The sequence below is a fragment of the Podarcis liolepis genome (assembly GCF_965112155.1).
Source record: "Podarcis liolepis genome assembly, chromosome: 3".
In the NCBI taxonomy this organism is placed as follows: domain Eukaryota; kingdom Metazoa; phylum Chordata; class Lepidosauria; order Squamata; family Lacertidae; genus Podarcis; species Podarcis liolepis.
Genome location: NC_139557.1, coordinates 106,929,397 through 106,942,486, shown reverse-complemented (window position 1 = coordinate 106,942,486; position 13,090 = coordinate 106,929,397). Strand labels below are relative to the sequence as shown.

Here is a 13,090-nt window from a genome sequence, read left to right as displayed (position 1 = left end):
ACTGCTATCCAAATCTCTCACATAAATGTCTGTGCCCACCCATACACGAGAAGCTGCATTTTGAAGGAAAGAAACCTTGTAGTTTGGCCCTAAGGGTCCACAGATCCTAAAGCGGCTTTTTAAAAAAAGCTAACAATTTCCCCCCCCCCCACCTTATGCACAAGTAAAAAACAAAAGATACCTTGTTCAATTGGAAAACTGAATATTTCCTCATTGTGCGCTATGACACTTCAGGGCAGTTAATCATGGGTTCTGAAGTGCACATTGCATTCTCCTTGCTGAAAAAGGATTCAAATATTTCCATTTAATATTTGGTTATAGAGAGGCATGTGTTCATATTTTAAATATACAGCTGTAGTCCAACCTGAAAAGTGGCTGTGTGGCATAAGAGCCACCTTGGATGTCAAAAACATAAAGGTACCCCTGCCCGTACGGGCCAGTCGTGTCCGACTCTAGGGTTGTGCGCCCATCTCACTTAAGAGGCCGGGGGCCAGCGCTGTCTGGAGACACTTCCGGGTCACGTGGCTAGCGTGACGAAGCAGCTCTGGCGAGCCGGCACCAGCGCAGCACACGGAAACGCCGTTTACCTTCCCGCTAGAAAGCGGTACCTATTTATCTACTTGCACTTTAGGGGTGCTTTCGAACTGCTAGGTGGGCAGGAGCTGGGACCGAAAGACGGGAGCTCACCCCGATGCGGGGATTCGAACCGCCGACCATGCGATCGGCAAGCCCTAGGCGCTGAGGTTTTACCCACAGCGCCACTCGCGTCCCCCCAAAAACATAATTACATATAAATCCCTCACGTGTGTGTGTGTAATTTAAAGTGCAAAAGGGGCATGTAGACATGGGGTATGGAATTCCTCCCCTCAAACACAACTTGTGTCTCTGCATTTTGTCCCCGGATGCCATTTTTCTCTCACTCTGTCTTCAGTGTGGGAAATTGGTCTGGCTGGGAGAAAAATGGCTAAGGGGGAGAGGCTGTGTGAAAGCAACTGGCAGTCATGTGGAGAGTTCTGTTACTCTCACCCTTGGGCACATAAAATCAGAGAGCCCCCTCCCCATCTTCTACATAACTCTAGCAGACCCATGTTGGCACGTATAGACTGGTCCGTGATATGCTATGCAGTGAAGCGTTTTCTGTGTGTGTCTGGTAATCTTTCTGTCAGCTTTTCTAGTACTGTATACTGAACACAAGCTGAATGACCCTGTTGTTCCCTCTAAGTGAATTACTTCTTGATACTGAAGGGCCAGTGAAGGTATTGGGCAGTGATTCCATTTTGCTTCATGCTTGATGACAAAAGCATGAGTCAGTTACTACACTTAATATTTGAGGCGAATATTGACTCTTCTTGTTCATGTGCAAAAAATTGAGCCAGGGGAGGGGGAGAATGAGGTAATACTTATAGCACCAGTGACCAAGCAGTGCCCACCAAAAATTGCTGTATTTCAACTCCCATCATCCCTCGCTATTGGCCATGATGTTTGGGAGTTGAAGTCTAAGAACATCTTGACCGTGTTAGTTGATGTATTGAAACTTCCCTTTCCATTGTAAATAGGAAAGGCATGCAATGTACTGCAATCACACTTCATGCATTCCCATTTTGAATACTCTTCTCTTGTTAATTAGATCAGTCTTTTCCTTCTAAAGTGCAAGGTTATGCACACATAAGAAATCCTTGCTTTGGTTTGAACTAGGTTGTCCCTTCTACTGCTCTGTTTACATGCTTTTTGGATGTTTGTGGTACCTGTCCTATGAAGGATAGCATACTATCAATGTGCACGATGTACAAGAAGACCAGTTCCTGAATACCTTATAAACCTGCCAAGAGGCAGAAGCAAATCTTGCTCTTGCATTTGAGAGTTGTACTCCTGTTACTTTTTATGAGGGGCGCAGAAGGGGCACACCCAGTGGGGTGGAGCCACAACACAGCTGTGTTGCTGTGCTTACCAGGAATGAGAAGGGGCAGGGAAGTCAGTGCATTGTGGGTGCTTTTGGGCAGGGCTTCCATGGTACATGATGACATGGGAATACTTGGAACTGCTTGTGGCAGATTCACCTTTTGCTTCATGGTTTCTGTTGGGGGACATAATCCTTGAGTATTGAAATTCTGATCAGATTCCGATTCTCATTTGTAAATCTATGTGTTGTTACACGCTTTCACTGGATGTTTTTGAGGGGTTGCTGTTCTATGCAGCTCATGTAAAAGTCTTAGAGAACATCAGTTTCTGTTTATCTCTGAGTGGGGAGGTAGCATAAGAAGGCCCATTGGCAGTCATGGATTTAGTAAGCAAGGAATTGAAGCTTCTGATGCCATGGTAACTTCAATGTAAAATATAATCCCATGCTTCTTCGTGATTAGCTCAGTGAAAAGTTTTCAGGGTCTCTTTAGAGCTGTCATGCTCATTCTTGCAATTCAGTCAGAAAACTAATGTAGAACCTTTGGATGCATGCATGTGAGAAATTGGGAGAGGGATGGGGGAAAAGTATATTTTGGGATTTTTTAAAAGCATTTGTTTTTATGTTGCTTTGATCCAGCTTACAGGTGGCAGTCACGGTCAATCCCTGAAGATATACGGCCAGAAATATGGATTGCACGGGAATTACAGCGCATTGGAGATGAATTTAATGCTTCCTACAGTCCGAGAAGGGTAACTTAATTTTTTAATCTCTTTGCTGCAGCCCTGTATGCCCAAACAGAGGTATTCTTAGTTTTGGCAGGAGAAAGCACACACAAGAAAGGTGTTGGTTCCTTATTCATAAAGGTGTCAAACTGCACCAAATGTGCCGAATTTGCAGAAAGCTGCAGCCTGCTTCACCCACTCAGCTACTTATAAACTGCTTGCTTTTTTTTCTTCCTGTAGCACATCAACTTTATTTGTATTGATTCAGGTCTAATATATCCCACATTCAAGGAGCTTGAGGTGAGTTCATGGGCCCCCTTGTGTGTGTTTGCAGCAGAGTGTTGATAGTGGCAAAGTCCCTGGTTGGTGGGTGCTGGCAGTCTTTCTGGGGACACGGGGTGCGTCATTCTCCTGCAGCCTTTGTATTTTCTGCTTGTGGGTTTTCCTGCACTGAGCTGAGCATTCACTGGGTTGTGCAGTCATTCTGCTGGGGTAGCAGCACCATTTCTTCTTCTCTCCCCGGTCCCGTTTAACATACGTATAAGATTGCCCTGCCCAGGCCCTATTACTCAACTTGATGTACTTGCATGTTTACGTATTGTGACTAGGAGTAAAAAAATTGCACCATAATGTAGAAATTCCTTATCAGTGGCATTCAGAGGGATGTTTACTGAAAGCCAGAACTGTGTGCACATACTGGTGTTCTTTCCAGTTTTCATTCAGTACCAATTGAAAGAATCTCATAAAGCTACCTTTTAAGAAGACCCCTAACTTTAAAAAAAAGCAAACTATGGTTGGTTTTACTGAAAAGCAGTTGCGGGAGCTTGCAAATTTTATCAGAGCAACTGGGATGGGGTAGGGTGAAGAGACTTATTTATGGGGCTTTATGTCAGTCAAAATTGTCCTTTGCTGCTTTTCTCCCCTATTAAAGTATGGCAACTGTTTCTGTGTTTCGCATAGATACTTTAGTTTGACCTGGAGGGCTTTGTCAGGAGTGTGGCTCACAGCAAAACATAACAAGGGTGGGGAATGTATTGCCATTTTCCTCTGTTGTAAAGTCTGGGATATTCTGGTGTACCTTATAAGTATCTGTGCAAGGAGGAGGGAATGAAACTATTCAGTCAGCTCAGTGACAGGTTAACTTCGATAATCAATAGCTTTGATATCAGAAACTCTGTAAGTTCAGTGGTACAGGCTGTGTGTCTTAGTATAACAGCCTTCCCCTAACCTTGTGCCCTCTACTTCTATTACAGGCATAGGCAAACTTGGCCCTCCAGATGTTTTTGGCCGACAACTCCCATGATCCCTAGCTAACAGGACCAATGGTCAGGGATGGTGGGAATTATAGCCCCAAAACATCTGGAGGGCAGAGCTTGCCAGTGCCTGTTCTATTAGCTCCAGCCAGAATGGCTGATGGGAGTTGTAGTTCAAAACATCTGGAGGGCACCAGGTGGAAGAAGGCTACAGTAGAAAAACAAAACAGTCAAAATGTTTGCAGTAGCGCTGTATTGAATACAACTCTACACTTTAAAATCACAAAGGAATTCAAAGTTGGGGAAGGGTATATATTTCCTGTCTGAAGGAATAGTAGGTGGAGCTTAAGAACTGATTTATTTCTTTTCTTCCCAATACTTTTGTCCATATGGTGGTTGAACTGTTGTGGTCTACGGTGCACTTTTATATTTTTGTGAGCAGTGTGCCAGAGGAAGTCTTCACTTTAAATAAAGGATGCATATCTGTTGCTAGCCCTGCTCCAGCAGCTTATTACTGGAAAATTAAGCAGGTAAAGTGTTTTCCTGGTATGGAGAGGAGATGGTGGGAAAAGCTTGAACTGCCAAGTCTCAATGTGCTTGGCAAGGCCAAGTGGAAAAGTTAGCAACCCTTTGGTAGTTTTTGGTAAAGGTATGCTTGGTTTTTAGTCAAAACTTGGAGGAGACACCACATGTGTTTGATCCACGTGCACCAATGCCTTGCATCTACCTACCTGTTGGCTGCTAGTGCTTTTGGTGAGTGGTAGTGTCTCCAAATGTGTAGATTCCCTGCTACTGTAATGCAGCTGCCTAGTGATCACAATTCTGTGGAATTTTTTTAATATGGGGTTGCCATACATTCAGAATTTCCCGGACATATCTGGAATACTGCAGCTGCAAGCAATGTCTGGGCAGAAATTGGTGAAATGTCCGGATGTATGGCAACCCATGGCAGCAGTGACATTTTTGCCAATTTTCCTGAGAAATATGGCAACCCTATTTAATACATTTATTTATTGCGCTTCATTTGGCGGTTCACAGAATTTGGGCTACAAGACAGCATTCTGCTTGCTTTTAACTATTGAGAGCCAGATACTTCATAACTGTCCTCTGTGCTTTGTTACTGGAAGCAGAAGGACGACACTGTAACTTTGCAGACAGGGAAGGACTTAACACAGTGCTTCTCTTCTGGGCATGTACAGACATGTCTATCCCTGCAGTAGTCTGATTCTTCTTACTTTATCAGTAGTGAAGAGATTACAGTTAGTTTTATTTCAGCAAAAGGAACCATTTGTTCAGTAACGTATAAAACTTTGGGATCTATTTTTCCTCTTCTTTTTCTGTATGTAATGAACTGCTAATTCCCCAGTGTGCAGTCCAGTGACCTCCTTTCCATTACCATTGCACTTCTTGTGTCTTGTTCTGCCTGTCTCATGAATGGTGCAGTTCATTTGCCTTTAGGCAGTGTTGGCAGACCTAATAACCTGACTTGGAAGTGCACATGTTATTACCACAAACTGATCTGTGGCATCAATAGTGACACATCTCTCTCTTTCTTACTCTCCCTCAGGGGATATGGAAGATTCACAGTCTAGCATTCAGTTAGATTCCTGTGCTTGCCAACTGAAGTGACTGCATGGTGTGGGTGGCGGGGGGGGGGGGGAGGGGGCATGTTCCGGATCAATAACTGGTTAAAGATCAGGAAACAGAATAGGAAATAAATGGACAGTTGTCACAGAGGAGGGCTGTAAGAAGAGGGTTCCTCCAGGGATCTGTGTTGGAGCCTGTGCTTTTTGACTAGTTGATTTATTATCTGGAGTTAGGGGTGGAAAGTCAGGGTGCCTTTATGACATTGCATTATTCAGGATTTTGACCAAACTGCGGGAGGCAGTGGAAGACATGCTCTGGCATGCTCTGGTCCATGGGGTCACAAAGAGTCGGACACAACAACAAGGAGCTCTATAAGGAACTTGCAAAACTAGGGGAATGGGCATAAAAATGGCAAATGCTGTTCAGTATAAGCAAGTTATGTACAATGGAGCAAAAAAAATAAGAATTCCTAAAGTCACAAATATGCTCAGGGAATCTGAACTGGCAGTGACTGATGGGGAACCTTGTGGTCGTGGCAAAGATTTTGATTCAGCATGCAGCGGCTGTGAAAATGTGAATTTCATGTTAAAGACCGTTAGGAAACGGGTTGAAAGTAAAACTACCAATATCATGTCATTATGCAAATCTATGGTACAACCATAATTTGAAATGCTGTGAACAATTCTGATGGCCACACCTCAAAAATGATAATGCAGAGCTGGAAAAAGTTTCAGGAATGGCAATCAAAATGATCACGGCGTGAAGCTATGAGGAAGATGACAATGTCTGCAGCTTTTTAGTATTAAAAAAAGGCGAGTGCAGGTCTCATAACAGTCAAACCTGGAGTCTACCAGTGAAACCGAATGTTAGGAGAATGAGGGCAGACACAAAAGGATGTTATTCTTCACACAACGCATGATTAAACTATGGGATTCAATGCTACAATATTATATAGCCACCAGTATGGATGGTTTTGGGGACGCGGGTGGCGCTGTGGGTTAAACCACAGAGCCTAGGACTTGCTGATCAGAAGGTCGGCGGTTCGAATCCCCGCGAGGGGGTGAGCTCCCGTTGCTCGGTCCCTGCGCCTGCCAACCTAGCAGTTTGAAAGCACCTCAAAGTGCAAGTAGATAAATAAGTACCGCTCCGGCGGGAAGGTAAATGGCGTTTCCATGCTCTGCTCTGGTTCGCCAGAAGCTGCTTAGTCATGCTGGCCACATGACCCGGAAGCTGTACGCCCGCTCCCTCGGCCAATAAAGCGAGATGAGCGCCACAACCCCAGAGTTGTCCACGATTGGACCTAGTGGTCAGGGGTCCCTTTACCTTTATGGATGGTTTTAAAAGGGGCTTGGACAAATTCATGGAGGACAATGCTATCAATGGTTTATGACTAGTTCCGGTGTCTGAGGCACTATTCCTCTGAAATCCCAGTTGCTGGGGAACATCTGCATCTGGGCTTCTCATGGGCATCTGGTTGGCCAGTGTGGAAAAGATGCTGGACAAGAATGGGCCTTTGGTTTGATCCAGCAAGGCTCTTTCTTGCAAGGAAATATGGATGAGATGAGATACCTAATCCTCCACCCCAAAAAACTATTGGGGCTTGGTTGTGGGATGGGGAAGCTGCCAGGGGACAAGGAAAGAAGGGTTAGCCTGCCAGCTGCCACTTTCCCCCTCCAGATGCCCCTGTGTTATTTGCATCACTGGTTAAACCAATTTGAGTGATTTTCCAGGCTGCAATTTTCAGCTTAAGAAATATTTCCTCAATAGTGTTTTGCTTCCCGTTAGCTATTTGTTTTGGCTAAACTTCTCCGGCTGTTTAGTATGTTTTATATTTAGCTCCTTCCCGTTTTTCACGCCTTTATTTTGGACTATGTAGCTTTTTTGTTCAGCTGGCAAAGCTTCACACACCTGATTTGTCACACATCAAAATAACGTGCAGAAGGAGTGTTCCGTTATGAACTGTTGTGATGAGTCATTTGGTTTACATATGAATTGGGTTTTAGACAGCTTTTTGGTTTCCTCATTCATATCTGGAAACTTGAGTAGAATGTGCTGCTAAATGTTACTACTGATAACAATAGTAAACTCACAGGAGACTTCAGAAAGAACGAGTGGCTGTCAAGGTCTGTTTTTGTTTCCTATGCACCTGCTTCCCTGGATTGAACTTGCAGATTGTTTTGATTTGGGTATTTCTTCATTCCACTGTTGTGCCAGTCCAGACACTTGTATGCAGAGGTGATTAAGGCCCAAAAGTTAACTCATGGGAGGCTGCTTACTTGAGAGAATTGCAGCTAATCCAGTCGGGTTCTAAGTGCATGCTTCGGCTCTCTGAGAACATCTTTAAAGTTCCTCAGTGACCATGGCAAATTCAGCATAGTCTGTATGAGCTGAGACTAGCAGCACATGGGGACATGGCAGGAGTTAACCTAATTGTAAAGTCTGAAAACATGCAGTCTTGCAGTAACCTTGCACCAGCGGTTTGGAAAAGTACGTACAAATGATTGGGGTTTATTGGAGACTACTTTGTTGCTTAGCAGTTCTTTTGATTTTTTTTTTTTTTTTGTAGTAGCCATCTTACTCGACTCTCTTATTCCTTTCCTTGCTGCCTATGTATGCTCATTGCTACATGTTGGCTCTTCTTTCTTGCCACTTGCTGCTATTTCAGCCTATTGCACTATTAATTTAAAGCAAATTAAATATATTGAAAGACTGAAGCCTTCCTTGAATCTGGACCCAGGACTTGAGACATGCCTTGACCTGAATTTTCTTATGCAGGTAAGACTTGAAGGGAGTAAAATTCTGCTCCCAGGCCATCATTTGTTTGACCAAGGTCGTCTGTAGGCCTAAAATTGCACGTGCTTTCACCTCTTACCTCACAGTGTTATAGAGGGCCTCTGAGCAGCTCCTGGGTCACACAAGCATGCCCATGTACAGGGAAGATCTGAGGTTAGATTTTCTTGATGCAGTTTCTCTTCTGATTTGATCTGCCTGCATGGCTACAGACTTCTTGCTTGAGCAAGGCAAATTAAGTGTTCCTCTTTTCTGTAGGGCCATCACAGGGCCTGAGGGATCCATTCTGAGAGAAAAAATAACTCCGTAGCCTTCTTTTCGGAACTTCTTTCTTACCCATCAGCGACTATTTTTCTTTCATTTTACTTTTGTATACAGCTGTGTGGAACCTCTTCCTAATATTGAGCTAGAATTGGATCAGCAATAACCATCTCGGATGGTTAAGCAACTTCCAAGGTTTCCTTAAGTTCAGGTTTGTGACGGTATACCCTCCCTCCCTCTTTTACCTGCCTGGAACCTGAAGGATAGTTTCACTCTTCTCTCCCTCCCAGAGCCCCAGCTTTTCTGCTTAGTTCACTTCACTAATAATACTATTCTCAGCTTGTACCAAATTTAAATGGCGGTCTCATTTTCTACTGCCAAAGTGAAGCTCGATTTTCTAGCATTCTCTGTAGCAGAATGTATAACTGCTTCTAACCCTGCAGTTGTATGCACTGTCTTCAATGGGACTTATTCCATCAGCCAGAATTGCAAACATCCACTGATTTTGACTTTACACAGATGTGTTGTTGTTGTTTTGTTGCACTTGAGTGGCTGTATTTCTGTCAAGCACAAGACAGACTGGAAATATGGTCCACCTGTGTCCTTCTGTCTGCTTCCCCTTAGACTTCCAGCTTGTAGGGTTGGTCTTTGAGATAGTGTTGGAATCATAGGGGCTGGCTTCTCGGTTCTTTCAAGAAGCTTTGGGTCTTTTATTTATGCCATTTCTATCCCTCCTGTGTTTTATGGAATTCAAGAAGAAACACTTAGAGTTCTCAGGCAGGATTTGACCAGTTCTAGCCAGTCCTGCTGAGCTTTTTCAGGGTTGCTGAATTACATGCTTCAACCCATTCGAAATCTCTTGTAGCTGAAGGAAAGAAGACTAAAGGAGTGCAGAAAATGTATTAATCCAAAATAATTCAGGATCTCTTGTACCAGTCTTCTGAATCTTTGACCTTTGTGAATCTATTAGTTGTCTGTCTTCCGTGTGTAGCTACATTTTGCACCAGCCATTCCCCTAAAGAAGTAATGAGTTGGGATTTTGACCTGGTTCTGACGCTTATACAGGTGGTGACAGTATTCACATGGTGGAGAAGCTAGAAGGTCCTCCATTCTTTGCCATGCATATACAGTAAACGTATGCCACAGGCACTCCATATGAATGTCATGAATGTCTGATTTGCATGAATCTTCCCTGTTGTTTTTGGGAGGGGGCAGAGATCTCATGTATTGGATGTCTCTGCAGAGCACGTATGTCATGATATATGCCACCAGGCGCAGGAGGGCATACTCACTCTTGCATCTTGTAGGGACTTTCGGCACCCCTGTATCAGAAAAGGTGTTGCAGTTTTCTGTGTACCTTTTTAAAATAGTATTTGTATCAGCTTTTGGTGTCATCACTGTCTTGTGGCTTCCCACATGCTGAACTTCATTGGGTAATCATATCCTTTTCAATCTTTCTGCTGCCTTAGATTACTCCACTTAGGGTTGCCTGGAAAGGGTTGCCATCTTTTGTCCCGCAAGCACACACACACAGCAACTTAAAATAATGCCTTTATGGTTTTGAAAATAAACTTATGAAAGGCTAATTATGGAACAATCCCATACATTTGAGATAAAAATCACAAGCTGTTGTTAGAGTGCCTCTACAGGAATTGCAGACACGAAACTGATTTCCTCCCATCTTGTTATGCAGAAGTGGAGGGGAAGTGCCTTGGTCTTATCGCAGTCCCATTATGTCAGGTGAATCAGGGCACGGGCTTGGTCAGGCAAACTCGGCAGCAGCTGCCGCTGTCTTGTTCAGCCTTTGGAAATGTTAGCAGGATTCTTTATGCAGCTAAACTTTTGCTTAGCTTGAAAACCCAAAGAAGTGTCTTGTGGCATAACAGTTAGCCTTAGTTAAGTCGTAGCTCCTTCTGGTTTTTCCCAAGTGCTCTTCTTTCATGCTTTTTCCCAGCTGAAACATGGTCCTAGCCTCTGGATTTAACATATACAGCGGTCTTACGGCACTTTAAAGTTTTAACAGTGGTGTCTAATGAAGTGGGTTCTAGCCCACAAAAACTTAAGCCACAACAAATCTGCTAATCTTATAAGGCACTGCAAGATTCTTCTGCGCGTGTCAATGTAGCTAACCCTCTGAACTGGTCTTCTAAGGCTCCCTTCTACACACGTCTGTATGGTTCCAACCATGTGTACCATACATTTGCCACATGTGCCTATGACATTATTTTATTGTATATGTAAAACTTTGGGCCACCTTGCACATTACACTTCTATCTTGAAACAATGTTTTTTAAAAAAAGGAATAGAAAGTAAAATTACTAGCATGATACACCATCTGGTTAGCTTCTTTGTTTCCTTCAGGCTGTGGCGCTTACCTAAAGTTGAGCGCAGTGAACATGTTAATATGTGACCCGCCATACTTTGCATTACGTGGCTGCATCTTTTCTAATATATCTGCTTGCATATTTTTATACCCCAAACTGAACCAACTAGTGTTTACACAGGTGGAGTCACTTGAGAATAATTTAGAGGTTCACTAGTTCATTAGCTCTGGCACATATTGCCTATAGCTTTATTTAGGCTCTTGGCACAAACGACGCCAAATCACTGGTTTCTCAGATAAATTATAGCTACCAGATTTCATCCTTTGGGAATCTCTTAACATTTTCGAGAGTCAACAATTTGGACAATGACACAATTATACTCTGAGAATACCATCCTGTTTTTGGCTTCCCCTTTTCTCCTTCTGTGTGTGCTACCAGATCTCATAAATTATATACCATTTTGTTTCTTGTAACAAACCTCACATAAAACTTAGCGACAGTGAATTAAGCAGTGTAGAACAAGATTAAATATAGCGACAGTTGCTTTAGTCCCAGCGCTGAGGGTGCTTAAGCATTCCACAAACAGATTTCTTTACTTCTAGTTATAAGCGGGTAGAAAACTGACAGCCAGGTGGGCAAGTGTGGCTAGTTGCTGGGGTGGGAGTGGGGATTTGTGTAGCACGGTAGGTGAGCTTCTCATGAGTGTTCATCTCAGCAGGGCAGGGGCTGCGTTGGGACAGAGGGTGGAATGCCAAAATAGTCAGGTAAAAGGGAATAAACACGGGTCTGTACAAGTGTTTTTCTTTGCTAAGTGCTATCTCCTTGAAAGCTGGGGCGAGGAGCCTTTGGCCCTCCAAATGTTGAAGGGTGTTGGGAGTCCCAATAAGAACTGGAGGACCACAGGTTTCCCGTTCCTGCTTTAAGGCATGTTGTGTGTCTTTGTGAGTGTATACTCACTCAGGATACATGGACAGCAGCTATCACTGCCTGTAAATGGTGGTGGAAAATCTAAACTGCAAGGACAGGAGGCAAACCGCAGACACCCTGCTATCTCATAATTTTTTTCATGCTTTGCTGAGTGTCCCCCAAGTAGATCCATTTCTCATTAACAGGATGCATTTCTCTTACACCCTACATGATTACGAAAGTCATTTGATCTCAAATGCATTTACATGGAAGGATGTTCCACTGGAATCAGTGGAATGCAAAAGCCAAGCAGAGGCATTTTGATGCTGTTGTTTACACTTCTATCTTTTGTTGCAGCCAGAGGTGCTACTATCAGATGTTTATAAGTTTATGTATGTGGCATAGATGCTGTGTTGGTTAGAGATGGACAGCACCCTCCAATTTCTGCTTTGTAGCATGAGCAGACTTAGGGGTATTGCCCCCAAGGCAGAGGGAGGAGAGGGAGGTACAGCCCTTCAACTTTGTTCCCTCCTTGAAGCTCAATGCCAATTCCTATTTAGATAATCGATTCTCACTTTTTAATGTTAAAACAAGCAGTGTTTTATTATTAATACTCCTATTAGTAGCAGTATTTATAGAATACTCCCCCCCCCCGAGTGGTCAGAACACTTTGCATATGGTGTCCTGGTAATCCTTGCGACAACTCTGTGTGAGAGGCCAGTGTAATATTGAGAGGGGGGGGGGAGGCGGGTCTTCTGAGGCCACCTGCCTCCACTGAATTCATGGCTGGGCTGGAATGTGATCTTGGGGTTTATAGCTCAGGCTGTTCAAGAGCTTATGTACTGTAGTGACTGGTTCACACAATGTGTGTACAGTATATTGAACTAGGTGCTAACACGGGGTGCTTAAATTTAAAAGTGTAAGGACAGAACTGCTAAGGGGGAAAGGACACAGGGAAGGAGAGAGCAAGCATGTTTCCATGCTCACAGGTGAGAAAAAGCAGTAAGTTCTGCTCATGTATTTGTATTTGCATTTAAAGAATTGCTTGTATCCCACTTCAGATAGTTTCCCAGAGTAGCAAACAGTAAAAAAAACCCAAAAACCATCTCAATTAAGGCAGACTATCTGAATAAAAGTAAATACAGCAAAACACAGTGTGTGTCAAAACATAAAACAAGTAAAAGCCAAATTCATGTCAAGACAGCATAAATCTTAATAAATCCGTAGCAATTAATATAAGAACAGGATTCCTCATCTTGGCCTTATTATCCCCATCTAATCAGCAGAGGCTAATTTTCACATAAATAACATTGTTAGGTCAATAAATATTAAACTTTTATGTCATGT

At 43.4% G+C, this 13,090-nt stretch overlaps 2 protein-coding genes across 22 annotated transcripts in view; one reads left to right on the top strand and one right to left on the bottom strand.

Annotated features, from left to right (window-relative positions):
• The window catches only part of LOC310702799 (uncharacterized protein), a 328,820-nt gene that overhangs the window by 63,459 nt on the left and 252,271 nt on the right, over positions 1–13,090 (bottom strand). For 6 of the 13 annotated variants that reach the window (XM_083494958.1, XM_083494957.1, XM_083494959.1 and 3 more), the window contains one exon: positions 182–278. The exons of the other annotated variants lie outside the window; for them this stretch is intronic. Coding sequence is in view for 3 of the 6 variants with exons in the window: in XM_083494952.1 (XP_083351078.1) it covers positions 240–278 (39 nt within the window). In the remaining 3 variants the exon portion in view is untranslated. The remainder of the gene's footprint in view (positions 1–181; positions 279–13,090) is intronic. 13 annotated transcript variants of the gene reach the window in all.
• BCL2L11 (BCL2 like 11) overlaps positions 1–13,090 on the top strand; it is a 91,814-nt gene that overhangs the window by 72,371 nt on the left and 6,353 nt on the right. For 8 of the 9 annotated variants that reach the window (XM_083494852.1, XM_083494854.1, XM_083494853.1 and 5 more), the window contains one exon: positions 2,537–2,649. The exons of the other annotated variant lie outside the window; for it this stretch is intronic. In XM_083494852.1, coding sequence (XP_083350978.1) covers positions 2,537–2,649 — 113 coding nt within the window. The remainder of the gene's footprint in view (positions 1–2,536; positions 2,650–13,090) is intronic. 9 annotated transcript variants of the gene reach the window in all.